This window comes from Euprymna scolopes, chromosome 1 (genome assembly GCF_053919585.1).
Source record: "Euprymna scolopes isolate OS-2025 chromosome 1, ASM5391958v1, whole genome shotgun sequence".
Taxonomy (NCBI): Eukaryota; Metazoa; Mollusca; class Cephalopoda; order Sepiida; family Sepiolidae; genus Euprymna; species Euprymna scolopes.
This window is the reverse complement of record NC_136482.1, coordinates 184,763,355-184,777,680: the sequence shown is the minus strand read 5'-3', so window position 1 is coordinate 184,777,680 and position 14,326 is coordinate 184,763,355. Positions and strand designations below refer to the sequence as shown.

Genomic DNA, 14,326 nt, shown 5'->3' with positions numbered 1-14,326 from the left:
AAAAAGATTTTTATGAAGCAAATCTAGCATTATCTTCTCCCACTGTACTTTTCCATGACAACTTTGCTCAAATTCTGTGGCAAGGGGAAAACCAAGACTAAAACAATGGCAGGATAATCAGAGGATTATTGGTGTTTGGAGTTCTGGACTATCCTATCATTTTACTTCATAATTTGAATGAAAAATGAATACCATTAGTAATTGTTACAATAATTTTATTGCATTTTTTGTCCTCCAATGTTCTTCATAATTTTCATCAATTCTTATGTACGTTCACCTAACACAAACCAATAAAAAAAAAAAAAAAAAACAGGAATTGGTTTTATTTTAGATGACAATTTCGTCGTTTTATCTGCAGCAGACAGCCGGTCATACTATTTTTTTTTTTTTTCTTTTAATACAAAATCAAATAAATCAGTTAATTTCTTTTAATTAATACTTCAAATTTCATTTAATGTTCATCCATTAATGATTTTTTCCTCATTATTTAGAATTTTTATTATTTTTGATTTTTATCTGCTTTTAAAATAATAGCAATTATTTTAACAGGTAAAAAATTGTGCTATTTTTTTTTTTTTTTTTTTTTTTTTTTAAAGAAACTTGTCATTGTTATCACTCAAATTAATTGTTTCTACCCTCACCCCCTTTTCTACTCTTAAAAGTCGGGCTTTGTATTTCGGTTTTAAACAGCATTTTATTGCTAAAGTCTCATGTTGAATGGCTGTATCTTAAAAATATCAGTTCTGGGGATCAGGTGGAGATCTCCAATTGTGAAAAATGTAATAATTTTTGGTACCATCTTCAGCAACCATTCATCATTGCATTTCATTTTTACTGCAGTGTTCTCTTAAAGTGTTAAGCAATGGAAATATTCCTACAACAATACTTATATGTAGGGATTGTTGAACTTTAAAGGAACCCCCTCTCTACATCTATGAATACAAGTGCTTGGTCATTTCAGAGAATTGTGTCATTTCAGATTTTTCTTTTATGATTTAAATCTAGTCTATCCTATTTTCAATTTGATTAGATGGCAAATACGAACTCTAACCATTGAGGCAGAAGCGCAAAAAAAACAAAAAAAAAAACGGGTTGAATTAACCCAAAAGTGAATTAGGTCAAATATCAATTTCGCAGTGAAGTTTTCAGTTTAGTTTCAGTAGTCAAGCATCACACTCGAATTCTAGATGAATTTAATTGTTTTCTCGAATTCTAAATGGATGTATTTGTTTTAATTTTAATTTAAGTGTAATGCAAGCGAAATCATGACATCGTTGCGTTGTAATAATAAATATTAAAGAATTAATTCTTTGTGTATAAGTAAATGTTGAGTTGAAAGCACTAATAAATAAAGGTCATAGTTAGATTTCATGGTTAGAGTCGATAAAACCGGAAGTAAGAAGCGGTTAGTCCTGCAGGTTGCATCTTACACTAACTAATAAAAAAAAAAAGCAAAAAGAAAATAATAATAATAATAATAATCACGTTTTCTTTCTTTTTTTTAATTTTATGGGAAAAACAGCATAAATCAGGGGGGGGAAAAAAAAAAAACACGGCATAAATAACCTTGTACATTTCCAAACCGGTGTTTCCTCATACTGTTCCTTGTGAATGCATCTGCTGTGGTGTAAATGGGGGAACGGAAAAAAGAGGAATCGAATAGAGGGAAAAGATGTTGCAACTTCCATTGAATCTGACCGATTTTGGCAGTGGACTCTCACCGGAAAAAATATAGGAATGTACCATTGTCGAGGAACTGTAGAGGTAATAGGCCTATAGCACATCTCAGATAATGTGCTACAGTTTGTACGCATTACATTTGCATGTAATGTCATGATTTTTAATCCTATTAAGGTCAAAGTTGGAGGGGAAAAAATGGGTTCATTTTATTTATATAGAGATTATAAGTTTTTTATTTTTAATTGAATTCTTTAGATTTTGTTTACTAAAAAAAAGTCTCAGCTTCATAGGCCTTTGTTTTGGTTTTTTTTTGTTTTTCAATCAGAAGGCTATAAATAATAGCATACTATTAATTACTTGTGGAAGATTTTGGAAGTTTGTGTAGGGTCTTTAATTGTCTGGAGGCGAGTTTAGGAGATAGACTTAACCGCTCTGAATAGAACACAATGTGATGAATCTTTCCTAAGATATGGGCTTTTTTCTTTTTTTTCTCATTCTTTAATAAAAATCATCTTTTTTTTTGAAAAAAAAAAATCTATTTCATAACAAATATGAAAGACTAGGTAATTGTATAAGTTTAAAGAATATCCTTAATTATGTTTATTGGTTTGTTAAGATTGCATTCCTAAGCAAAAATCTTTTTCTCTTTTGGTTCCTTATCACATATGCACACACATTGATCTCTTTGTTTTTTGTTGTTTTTTTTTCTCCCCAGAATTTTTGCATAATGAATCGTGTCCAATTGGCAGAGATTTTTTTCTGATATTTATTTTTGATTTTCAAGTCCTTTAAGTAATCAATTATAATTACTAAAATATATCACCTGAAATGTATTTTTTATATTTTTACCTATGTACTCAATGAAACATAATTGAAATGTCCATTTTCTCGCCTAAGGTAATTCTGCTATATTTGTTTTTGTTTAAAGTGATTCCATTGCATAATCATTTTATCATACCATCATATAATTGATGCCGGAAATTTTTTGTTTTAATAAAATTATTACTATTCTAACATAACCAAAACTAAATAATCCGTATTGAAATACAGTTTTGAACTAATGACTTATCTTTCAGAATAATGAATTTCTTTTAATCACGAGCTTCGTCCTCCTAAAGATTGATCGGACTACAGAGTATTTAAGGTATTTGGAAAGTGTAATGCTACAGCTTATGCTTGTTATGGACAGGATCCCTTAAATGAGAGATGGCAAATGATTTGATAAGTTGGAGATTTCAGTTTAAGAGATCTTCTCGCTTGCCTTAAATCAGGTATATTGCCATTGATGCGTACTGTGATAAAGGTGACCTGATTGGGAAGTTGTGCAGTAAGATGTTTGTTCACATTATATTTAAATTTCTGCATGATGATATGATTGGGGAGCAAGGATGGAATTCCACAAGCAAGTAGTTCCAGAAAAACTTATTAAAGTAGAAAACCTTCCATCATTCAGAAACCTCTATAGTGAACAGGAGTAATTTTGATGCTAGTTGGGTGGGTTGAGTATTTATGTTGAGTACAAGTGTAATAAATTCACCTGAGCACATTCCATGGAAGTACTTATAAAACCATCACAGGGATGCAATAAGACAGAGGCTTAAACTTGGCAAACAGTGCAAGATCTATAGGGTTGGAAACTAATGATGGGACGATTCAAATACTATTAACGATTCTGTACTAAATTCCCGATTTCAATTCAGATTCTTGAAAATCTCTAAATATTTAATTATATAGTTATTTTTATATTATTTATATTATATTATTGTAAAAACACATTAAATATGCATATTTTCTCAAAAATAAACACATGTGGGGTTGGGTCTATAGATTTTAGTTTTGATGGTAGTTTAAAATTAATAAATATTTTATTATTTCTACCATCCATGGAAGATTGTTTTAAACAAAATCAAATTAAATAAAAATAAAGGAATCGTTTTTGGCATCAGAAAATACACAATTTTTCCGATTATACTTATTCATCTCAACACAATTGGAAATTCTGTTTTGCCCCTTGTCCATGGAGGAGAGATTAGTGGTTGATGCATCAGCCCAGATATGGCAACAATGCTCAATGCATAGGTAAATAATGGACTTGTGGAAATATAGGATACTGACACATATGAGAAGTTTTCTAGCTTGGTGGAAAGACCCCACCTTTGCAACATACTTGGAAATATTTATATCTTTGTTCAACTTCATGTTGTTTGAGAATGTTAAGCCAAGAAGTTGGTATCATTAATTGTGACTATTTTTTGGTCCCATTCTATTACAAATTGGCAGTTACGTGTGCATGTTCAATTTGTTCTCAGACTGGGACTAGAGAATGGTGTCATCAGTATGGGTTCAAATATCACCCCTCACCCTCACTGAGGTATACCCAAATTGATGTGGTGTTGCTTGGATGTACAGCCATCAATAACAACTTGAATGTTCCTTTTCATGGAAAAAGGTTAGTTAGAGAATTAGCTGTCGATATCTACTGAAAAATGGTTCCAAATGTGCTAAAGCTTGTAAATATTTTTTTAAATAGATTAACTTCTAAACTAAAGGAGTTTTATAGCAATGCATTAAGTTATCGGTCACTAGCTATGTGTTTTACTTGCAACTTATTTTTCATTGTCTAAATAAATGAACAACAAATTGCTGAATTCTCTTTTGCCTAAACTTTGTTGTTCCAAAAAAATGGAACTCTATAATGAACTGATTTACCTCCCTTTAAATGGCAACTATATAAAAATAAAATCGGATTATCATTGTAATCTTTTTTCTTCATTTAGAAAACTTATTGAAGAAAGATGCAGGCTGAATTTTTTAAAATAAATAAATAAAACAAGAACAATTTACCAATACAAGATTTTATGTGACATGATTTGACTGTGACATTTGTATTTCTTTAGATACATTTTTGCTTTTTAGTATTTGATATTTTATAAAAATGTAAATCAATAAAAACATTTATTGTAGCTGAAGAGAACATAATCCTCAATCGAAAAGTTTTTTGCTGGCATCACATTGGTGTGATCCATATATGAGCTACAATCCAGTGCAATTATAACACTTATTTTCAACAATTAGAATATTTAAACATTCTCCTGAAGAAAGAGAATGTCTTTGAATCACAAGAAAGTGGCATTTCATCGTGGTTATCCAATCTCATACAGCAAAACATGGTCCTGGATATGACCTTAAACTATCACGAGTGGTGAGGCCCCAGCTTGCGGGCTTTGGGGAGTGTGGAGCCACCCTTTAATTACCATTACTTCCAGGTCCACTCTGACCCGGAGTGGTAGTACCTGTTAGGGTCCCAACTATGGGTTAAATAGAAACAGACTTGAAAACAACAAATATATTCTATTAAAAAAATTTTCTTCAAAATCTTTGGATTCGGCATTAAATAATCTGAAAAGGGTTGATATGCCGTAAAACAAAAACAACAAACCAACCCTACAGCAAAACACAAGCATTTAAACAAGATTGAACAACTTGACTGGGAGGATATGTTTTGCATCCTTTTTATATGTGAGATTTTGTATGGTCTGATTGTCATATATTCTGTTGTTTACATAATTCTTTGAATTATCTTTTTCTTTCTAAAAATCCTAAAAGTTTGTAAATTTCATTTTTTTTTTTTTTTTTTTTTTTTTTTTTTTTTTTTTTACAAAGGATTTTTCTGTCAATAACATAATGATGGAATTTTAATAAGTAATCTATATAATTATAAAACTCAGATGACCTTGTAGCGCGTGTTGTAACCCAACATCCGGTTCATGACTTCGGTTGTGCATGCGTACATAAACATAAACCCATAACAGCATAAACAAATAAACACAAATCGCTACTTTAGCAGAATTTGACCTGTGCACTGAAATATTAACGTTATTATTTAGAAATTATTATTTAACATGGGAAGGGTGGGGATGTTTTGCAACTATTCTGTATTACGACTATACTGTTGCAATTTTCTTACAAATAAATCAACTTTGACCCGTTGACAGCGTATTGTTTTACTGCGTACGTTTTCAGCATGCTGATTGTTTGGGGGGGGGGTCACGTTTACATTATCAAAATAAACAAATTAATACTTTCTGCATTTTTTTTTTACATTGTTCATTTCCGTATTACGTTTAAGTTATTTTATTTTAACGCAATTTTCTTACAAATAAATCTACTTTAACCCGTTGACAACCATCAGAGCATTTTACAATGTATTCTTTTACTGTGTACGTTTTCAGCGTCCCAATTGTTTTGTTTTTTTGTTTTTTTTTGTGTTTAAATTAAGATATATCAAAATTTGAATTTAACTTTAAGTATTATGGTATCTGTTCAGTGCACATTTACCTACAAGTATGACAAACCACTTATAATTCAATGACTAAGTTTTTTGGGGTTTTTTGTTTGTTTGTTTTTTCAAAAATAAACAATTATGAACAGAATGACTCATAGAAATCTATCTATATTCTTTTTTCATTTTAATATACTTTTATAGAAATGTTTCTGCTATGTCACAAAAAACTATTTTCTTTACGTCACAAGTGTCATGCTCATAGATTAATTCCCTAACTAATATAACATACTGACCCAACGGGTCACGGGTAGTCTAGTAGAATATAAAATTAATATATTTTCAATCATAAAACGTGGACATCACTTAAATATGTATCATATATAAAAAAACAATTTTGTTTTCTGTTACCTTTTCATAAACTAATGTAAATTTCTTTGTGCTTCTGCCATTATTTTCTTGTTTATTTAGAAATATTTCTTTCAAGTCCATCTCTGAAAAATCCTTCTCAATTAAAATAAGTTAGGAATTCTTTAACCTGCTCTTGCTAACCAATAATCCATTATTTTTTTTTTAATTAATTAATTTTTTTTTTTTTTTTTTTTTTCTGTGTGCATATTCCAATAATCGTAATCTCTGGATATTTCAATAAAGAAAATGGCTAATAATTTTTCATGTAGTTTCGTCCCATAGAACCAAAGATATGAGCATTTCAATATTCAATTTGGCTACCAGTAAAGCTGTACCATAGATATGTTATTTGTTTTTGTTTGCAATACTTTTGAATGAATTCAATTATTTATTGAAAAGTGCATTTTTACCTAAATACGAGTTAGATATAATTTTCCTTTTTACCAATTTGGTACCCCCCAAATGGGGAGCAGCATATATATTGTTTAAGATATAATTATCCACTTACATGTGTTTCATTGTTTATGACTCTTCAGAGTGGCTGAATCTAGCAGTGTGTGTGTGCGTAGCACTTATTTTCTGTAATTTTATAAGTTCCAAATCTCAGTAACTATTGATCAGAATTTAACAAATAAAGGCTCTTTGGAAAAATAATGACCTGAATTGTGTAGTTGGCTATGTAACATTTGCCCTTAAGTTCACACATTAAGAGGATCATCCAGAGCCTATTTTTGGCACATTTTTACAGCCGTAAAATGTTTCAATCATAGTCATTTGTTTTCCTAGTTTTGCATAGGAATTACAAAATATCTGATATTTCCCCAAAACCTCTGGCCTTGATGGAGGGAAGACTAAAATTTGCTGCTATGGTTTCAAATGATATGAAATAATAGCAAAGGGAGACTTGATTCCAAATATTTTTCATATGTTATATCTCCACTCTTTGGCTTTCATACCTAAAGTAAATTTCAGTTTATAAGAATTATTTGATACTGGAGATATTTATAATTGTACCCTATTTTCAAAATAGGGGAGATATAATGTAGAAGAAATATTTGGAATCAAGGTCAAAGGTTTTTGGGAAATGTATTTATTCACACTGAAAAAAGACCGAAGGATCGGTAAAAAATTATGTGCTTTTGAAAGAAACATTTTTTTTTTCTTTCAAAAGACTTTGTATTCCTACATGTCAACACATAGGAAATAAATACAGAAAAGATATATAAACATTTATATATTTTTCGTAATTACTTTTTATCCATATATATATATATATATATATATATATATATATGTTTGGAGGTACAGAATTTATATACAGTTTTGAAAATAATAAGCGGAAGTTTCTCAAGAGCTCTTTCGGCTATCATCTCATCAGGAGAAAATCGATAGCGTACAAAATAATATGTCGAAAATAAAAAGTTCTAATGGGGAACTTATTGAATGTGCCAAAAGTACGAGGACACTAAATAAATTTATTTACGTTTAAAAACGATTAAAATATTGGCACAACGAGAGGAAAGAAAAAAAACAAAAAAAAATTGGGAGAAAAGATTCACAGTTTCACAGGTCCCCAAAGAGAAAAAATGCGTTCGATGTTTCCTTAAACATCGAATGCATTTTTTCGTGTGTGCATGTGTAAGATACATTTTATATTTACTTATTTCGGTTTTATTTGGTTATTAAATTTTAATTAAACCAAATTATAAAACAGCTATTAATTTTTTTTAAGTTCCTATTTTAATCTATATATTTATCGAATGTAAATACGTTGACACATTGGTTCTCATTAGAACACCTAAGTTAAGCAACATTTAGCCTGGTCAGTAACAGATAGGTGATCATTTTGGAATAAAAGGTTTTATGTAGGAGAATAGTCACACTTCCTTGAAATAAAAAAACTAACATTAAAAATTCCTATTTATGGGGACACTTCTGCAACTGGGAATTGCTTGTGAATTTGATCTGCCTCTTTTGGAAGGAGGCAACTGATCACATTGAGGGTGTGTCAAGAAAACTTCCAATCTATTTAATATATGAGAATTTGCTAAGAATTTTAAATAGACAGTTTAAATGCTTTCATATTTCCAAGTGTCACAGATTTTTTTTAAGGATTTCAACAGATTGGTGGGGCGGAGGGTATGTTTTTTTAAACTGCATGTCTCCATCCATAAGTTGTCGCTGAACTTCCTGGAAGGTGAAGGAAATATATTGACTGATGGGCTTCAAAAATCACAATGATAATCACTTAATTTCACTAACAAAGATGAATAATGTTTAGTAGTTTAAGTTGTTCATTTGGTGATTGTTCTACATTCAAGCTGGTCAAAAATATGAAAAAAAAAAAAATTTTCTTTATCGTTTGTACCATTTTTGATTTTTGCATTTGCTGCTAATTAATCTGTCTATCAAAGGAAATCGTTCAACAAACCATCCCATAAACCTATTATTTTAAATTTATCTAAAATTCTAAAGACCCAATAAAGATTAGTTAGTTTTAGTAAATTGTTTCCTGATTTCTTTCTTCAAGTGATATCTGTAATATAAATCTCAATCGTCAGTTTGTGTGAATGTATGTTTGTACGTCTGTCAAAAACTTTTGACGGATGCTGACGAGATTGGTATCATTTTAAAGCTCAACGTCTCAGACAACAAATATTGAAAAATTAGCCAAAATCATTAATTCCTTTACCTCCAACTGGGCGGTTTTCTACAAGGAGAGGTCGATTTTTGCATCACCATTTTTTTCTTTCAATTGTCTATGCTTAATTTTGAAGCTTATTGACTTCCGGTCGCGCGATGGAGACATCGACTAAGATATCACTTTTTTTTTTTTATTATTTCCTCCTTTGCATTATGGGTTCGAGCCTGCATGCCTACTCCCCTCCCCCCTGTTTTATTTTTATTTTTTTTTAATCTTTTGTTTAATCTTTTTTTAAACACCTCTCCACGAAGTTGTGTGTTTTGATTTTCTTTTCTACTTGACATGCCCAGGCAACACTGGATTGAGTTTTTTTTTTTTTTTAAAGTTTTAACATTTTTTCCGTTTGCTTCTTTTTTTTTTTCTTAACGCCTTGCCCTTGCTCAATATCCTTACTACACCACCTCTACACACCCGGACAACGTCGGGTACCCCCTCTAGTTCATTAGAAAATTAATATTAACATCTAATTGAAATTCAACATAACTGCAAATACATTCAATGAAATCCTTTTCAGCAACTAAGCAAATTTTTGTGTTTTTACAACAATTGTGACAACAGGAAAAGTTTACTTTTATTAATGTATTTTGAAATAGATTTTAGAAAAAGGAATTGCCATCTATAATATAAATTTCACCTGTCTGTTTAAATGCATGTACGTATGTCTGTCTAAAACTTTTGACGGATTTTCACAAGATTGGTATCATTTTGAAGCTCGATCCTTCAGACGACAAATACGAAAAACATTAATTCCTTCATCCTTAACTGGGAACATTTCTACAGGGAGGGGTTGCTTTTTTCGCCAATATTTTTGAAAGTCGTCGCCTCTTTTCGATTGTCTAGCCTTAATTTAAATCTACGTTACTTCTGGTTTGGCGATGGGCGCAACAGCAAACACTTCGCATTTTTTTTTATTTTTTCACATTCTTTTCCTCCTTTGCAGTGCAGGTTCAGGCCTGTCTGCCTACCACTTTTTTTTTTTCTTGCTCAACACACACCTCTAAACACCCGGGTAACGCTAGTCTTATTTAATTACATATGTTTAAATTCTGTTTACCATTTAACAATAAAATAAATCACCTATTCAACATTCTAATGTCATTTGGTTTTACTCTTATTATAATTAGTTTTGGGTTATTTTTATGGATTTTTGAGATGAGAATTATTTTGACTACTATTCTCGTCGTGGTTGAATTTACTCTCATCCTTATATTTAACATAATGTAGCTTTTGATATTGTTTAATAATATAACTTTTGTATCAGATGACCATTATTTCTTTATAATAAAAAATAGAAATGTTATGTTTAAAGAAAATGTACTTCTTTTCATTAATATATACCATATGTTGAATTGCAAAGGAAAAAATTCTCCAAAGCTTTGGATGAAATAATTTAGAAATTCTGATGTTTTTATGTGTATATATATATATATATATATATATATATATATATATATATATATATATATATATAATTTTTTTTTTGTTTGTTTTTTTTTTTAATGTAATGTCATTCTTAGTGGTATCAATCATAAGAGTGACATCGACTGCAATCTAATAACTTGTGATTTTTAATAATTCACATCCTAGAATATATGTACTTCATGTTTATCATGATTAACTACAATTTTTGTATCCTAGAGAACAAGAAAACTATTTCCTTTCCTTTTTATCTTGCCGTAGATATTTATAGTATGATCATCACTGTGCACTTTTTCGTGTATGTAGTAGCAATAAGTTAAATAAACCTCCGCCATAGAAAAAAAAATCTTGTACTTGTTTCTGAAGATTGGTTATTCAAGTATATTTTCCAGTTAATTTAATCTTTAAAAAACACATTTTTCTTTAAAACAACTTATAAATAGAAATGCACTAAATTAAATATCTTTAATATAAGTTTGACTGCACTTACTTTAACTCGGTCTGTTTTAGCCGTAGTTAGATTAATATTTTTACCCTTTTTCTTTATATTGTTGCAGTAATTTTTATTTTTGCATAATAACTTTTCTATGTGAAAAACTCTTTTTTGCAGAGATGATTATGGTGGTGGCGGCAGTCGAGGTTATGGAAGTGACTCGATGTATAGTGATCGAGGGAGAGATCGAGACAGAGATCGTGATCGAGGACGACGTAAACCTTTACCCTCTGAACCACCCTTCACAGTTTTTGTTGGCAACTTGCCATACAAAGTTGTGCAAGGCGATTTAGAATTAATATTTGAAGGCCTCAATGTAAGTTTTGTTTTTTTTTCTTTTTTTCTAAACAGTTAACAACTGCAACAACTAAATTTCAAAAGAAATTAAGATGTTTTGTTTTGTTAGTTTTATTTTAAGTTTTTATATTTAAAGGAATCAGTAATTTTCTGAGAAAAATATTGGCTACGTTTTATAAGAAATTATCTATATACTCATAGCCCACATAGAAGATACTGTATTTCGTAATTTAACAGCCAAAATTGCCATTTCTCAGTGAATGACAGATTTATTCAGTTTAATTTATAAAAATAATTGCTTTTTATTATTATAAAAAAATTTTTACACTTACTCAATTTCATTCATTTGTTTTTTCTTTATATATCAATTTATTCATATAGAAGTTGCATCCAAATCTTTAAAATTTTATTATTAAACTGTTAGTTAAATGAAATTAGGAAGTCCAAGATTTTTGCTAATTTATCTTGACAAACATTATTTTTTATGAACCAAAATAAACTTCCCTTCTCATATAAAAATAAATTCTAGTGGGGAAGTTGGATTTATCAGAAAGGTTTCGGAAACTACCTAGCAAATATACCTATTGAAGCAAGTGCAAGACAGATTCAAATAATTTTACTTAAAGGGTAATTAGAAGCATAAAAAGATTTACGGCTGGAATATAGATAGTAGGTTAATGTCTGGTATCCAGTAGGATGCCCCATCCCCAATTTGAACAAAATAAGAAAATTTGGGGAAAAAAAAAGTTATATTTACTACTAAAAATTTAAATAAGTAAATACATAAATAACTAACAATATTTTTTACACAACAAATAGGTTGGTACATTGCAAATTAAACAATTATAATCAACATTGCAGGATTTTGCAAGTTTTTAGTTTTAATAAATATGTAATTGCTTTCAAATTGTTCACAATCAAAATAATAAATGAAATTTAGGTTTTAAAATCCATTAAACAGGATTTAATTTACTTTAATACAGAAACAAAATAATTTAACTACCGTACTTTGGGGTAATTGCATCAACTAAAAAAAAGTGCTCTTTATATGCGTGATTGCCAAATGAGTACTTTTAGCTAGTTGGCACAATTACCCCAAAGTACAGTATTTGTTTTAAATTTTTCTTATTAATATTGAATAAAGTTCAATTTCTGACCTGTTTTTTTTTTGTTTTTTTTTCTGGGGCAAGGGGGTAATAATCTGTTGATGTAGTAATTGACTAATCAAAAAAAAAAAAAATGACATACTAAAGAGCAAAACATTTTATTTAAGTTTGACTGGTAATTTAAACAATTTTCTTTTTAATATCTCCTCTTCAGTCTGAAAAAAAATTATCTTTTTATAAAAAATTTTGGTACTTGTACAGTTTAATCAAGACATTAAAAAATGAAAATATCGAGAAAAAAAAAAGTTACATATCCATTTTGACATGAAGATCTCCGAAAAAAAAATTTCACTTAATTTGATCGAGATTTTTTTTACAGCGGAAAAAAACGTTTTTATGAGAGTGCGTTGAAGGCAGACATCTTGGATTTGTTTTAAATTTTTGTTTGAATTTTAGAAACGACATGAGAGATAACTCCATGTAAAGCACCTACACTCCCTCCCCATCTTTATTACTAGCTTTTATTCCTAAAAATCAAACCTTTTGCTCGGTATCATAACAAATTGTTTTTTCGCTGTAAAATAAAAACTACTTGATGAAATTAAGTGAAATTTTTTTTCGGAGAACTTCATTCCATAACAGATACGTACAATTTAAACTTTTTTCGATATTTTCATTTTTTTAATGTCTTGACTAAACTGTACAAGTACCAAAATTTTTAATTATAGTTCTGATTTTATCTTGTGTAAATTTGTTGTGTTAAAAAGAATTCAAATTTTAAAGAAAACTATTTGTTTTTATTTAATGTTTACTTCAAAACACATTTGTAAGAATTTTTATTTATTTTACAAAAAAGAATCATCACTTATCAAGGCCCAGAGGCCACTCGAGGATAAGGTTTAAAGAGTGTGCGGTAGTCAAAAGGACAATATAGTAATCATTAGAAGTGTAAATTTAGTAAATTGGATTACTTAAGGGGAATGGTTTCTCGGGAACTTGTTTACGTTGGACTTGAATGCGATCATATTGTAGTCAGCTGGAAAGCAGGTAAACAGAAGACAGTTCCACAGGTGTGCAGTTCTTAGAAAGAAGCTTTGTTCATAGAATCTACGTTCTGGTTTAGGCAGATAAAAGGTGGGGGAATTATTGATTGTGTTTTCAGCTAGACGAGTGTTTCTCGTAAATGTTTGGTGAGGGGGGAGCATAGATTGGAGCTCAGACGAGCACTTGCCATGAAAATAATTATAATCTCTCTTCTGTCAGAAAGAGGTTGCAGGGAAGAGAAAAGGCTATCCCCTACTACACTACAGCTCCTGCCCAGATGTGGCAACAGTACTTTATCCTTGGACATACCTGGCTCTTATAGAGGTAGAGAATTGATTGCATCAGCAGATAGATATCTACTGGATCGATAGAAGGATCCCACTATTTTTCCAGTGACCTTGGCAACAGATTTGATGTACGTGTTCCATTTTAGAGCAAGAGTAAAGTTCAATCCCAGAAGCTTGTCAAAACATGGAGCCTCCCCAAAATGAGAGCCATTCATTTCAATTGATGCAAGATGGGGATCAGAGCATTGATGATGTAAAGATAGAAGCTTGGTCTTAAGCGTAGCCACTTTTTTCCCCACTCTACCACATGCACAAGATCAGAGGAGAGAGAATCAGAGAGAACTTTGTCATTTATGGCTTTTGATGTGCTGCCATAGATGGTAGTGTCATCAGCATAAATATCTACAAATGATCTAAGGATGTGATTTGGAAGATCATTAAATGTAGATCAGGAAGAGAGTTGAACCCCTGCGGGACTCCAGTATTAATACTATGAGCTTCTGATTTCTGCTCATCAACTACTACTCTTATGAATCTATCAGAGAGAAATGATTTAATAATTAAGACATTTCCAGCTATACCATAGCTGGAAATCTTGTGAAG

General features: G+C 30.2%; 1 protein-coding gene across 1 annotated transcript in view; it reads left to right on the top strand.

Moving 5' to 3' along the window:
- LOC145278230 (eukaryotic translation initiation factor 4H-like) overlaps positions 1-14,326 on the top strand; it is a 57,329-nt gene that overhangs the window by 21,407 nt on the left and 21,596 nt on the right. The window contains exon 2 of the mRNA XM_080130521.1: positions 11,107-11,305. Within this exon, the coding sequence (XP_079986647.1) occupies positions 11,107-11,305 (199 nt within the window). The remainder of the gene's footprint in view (positions 1-11,106; positions 11,306-14,326) is intronic.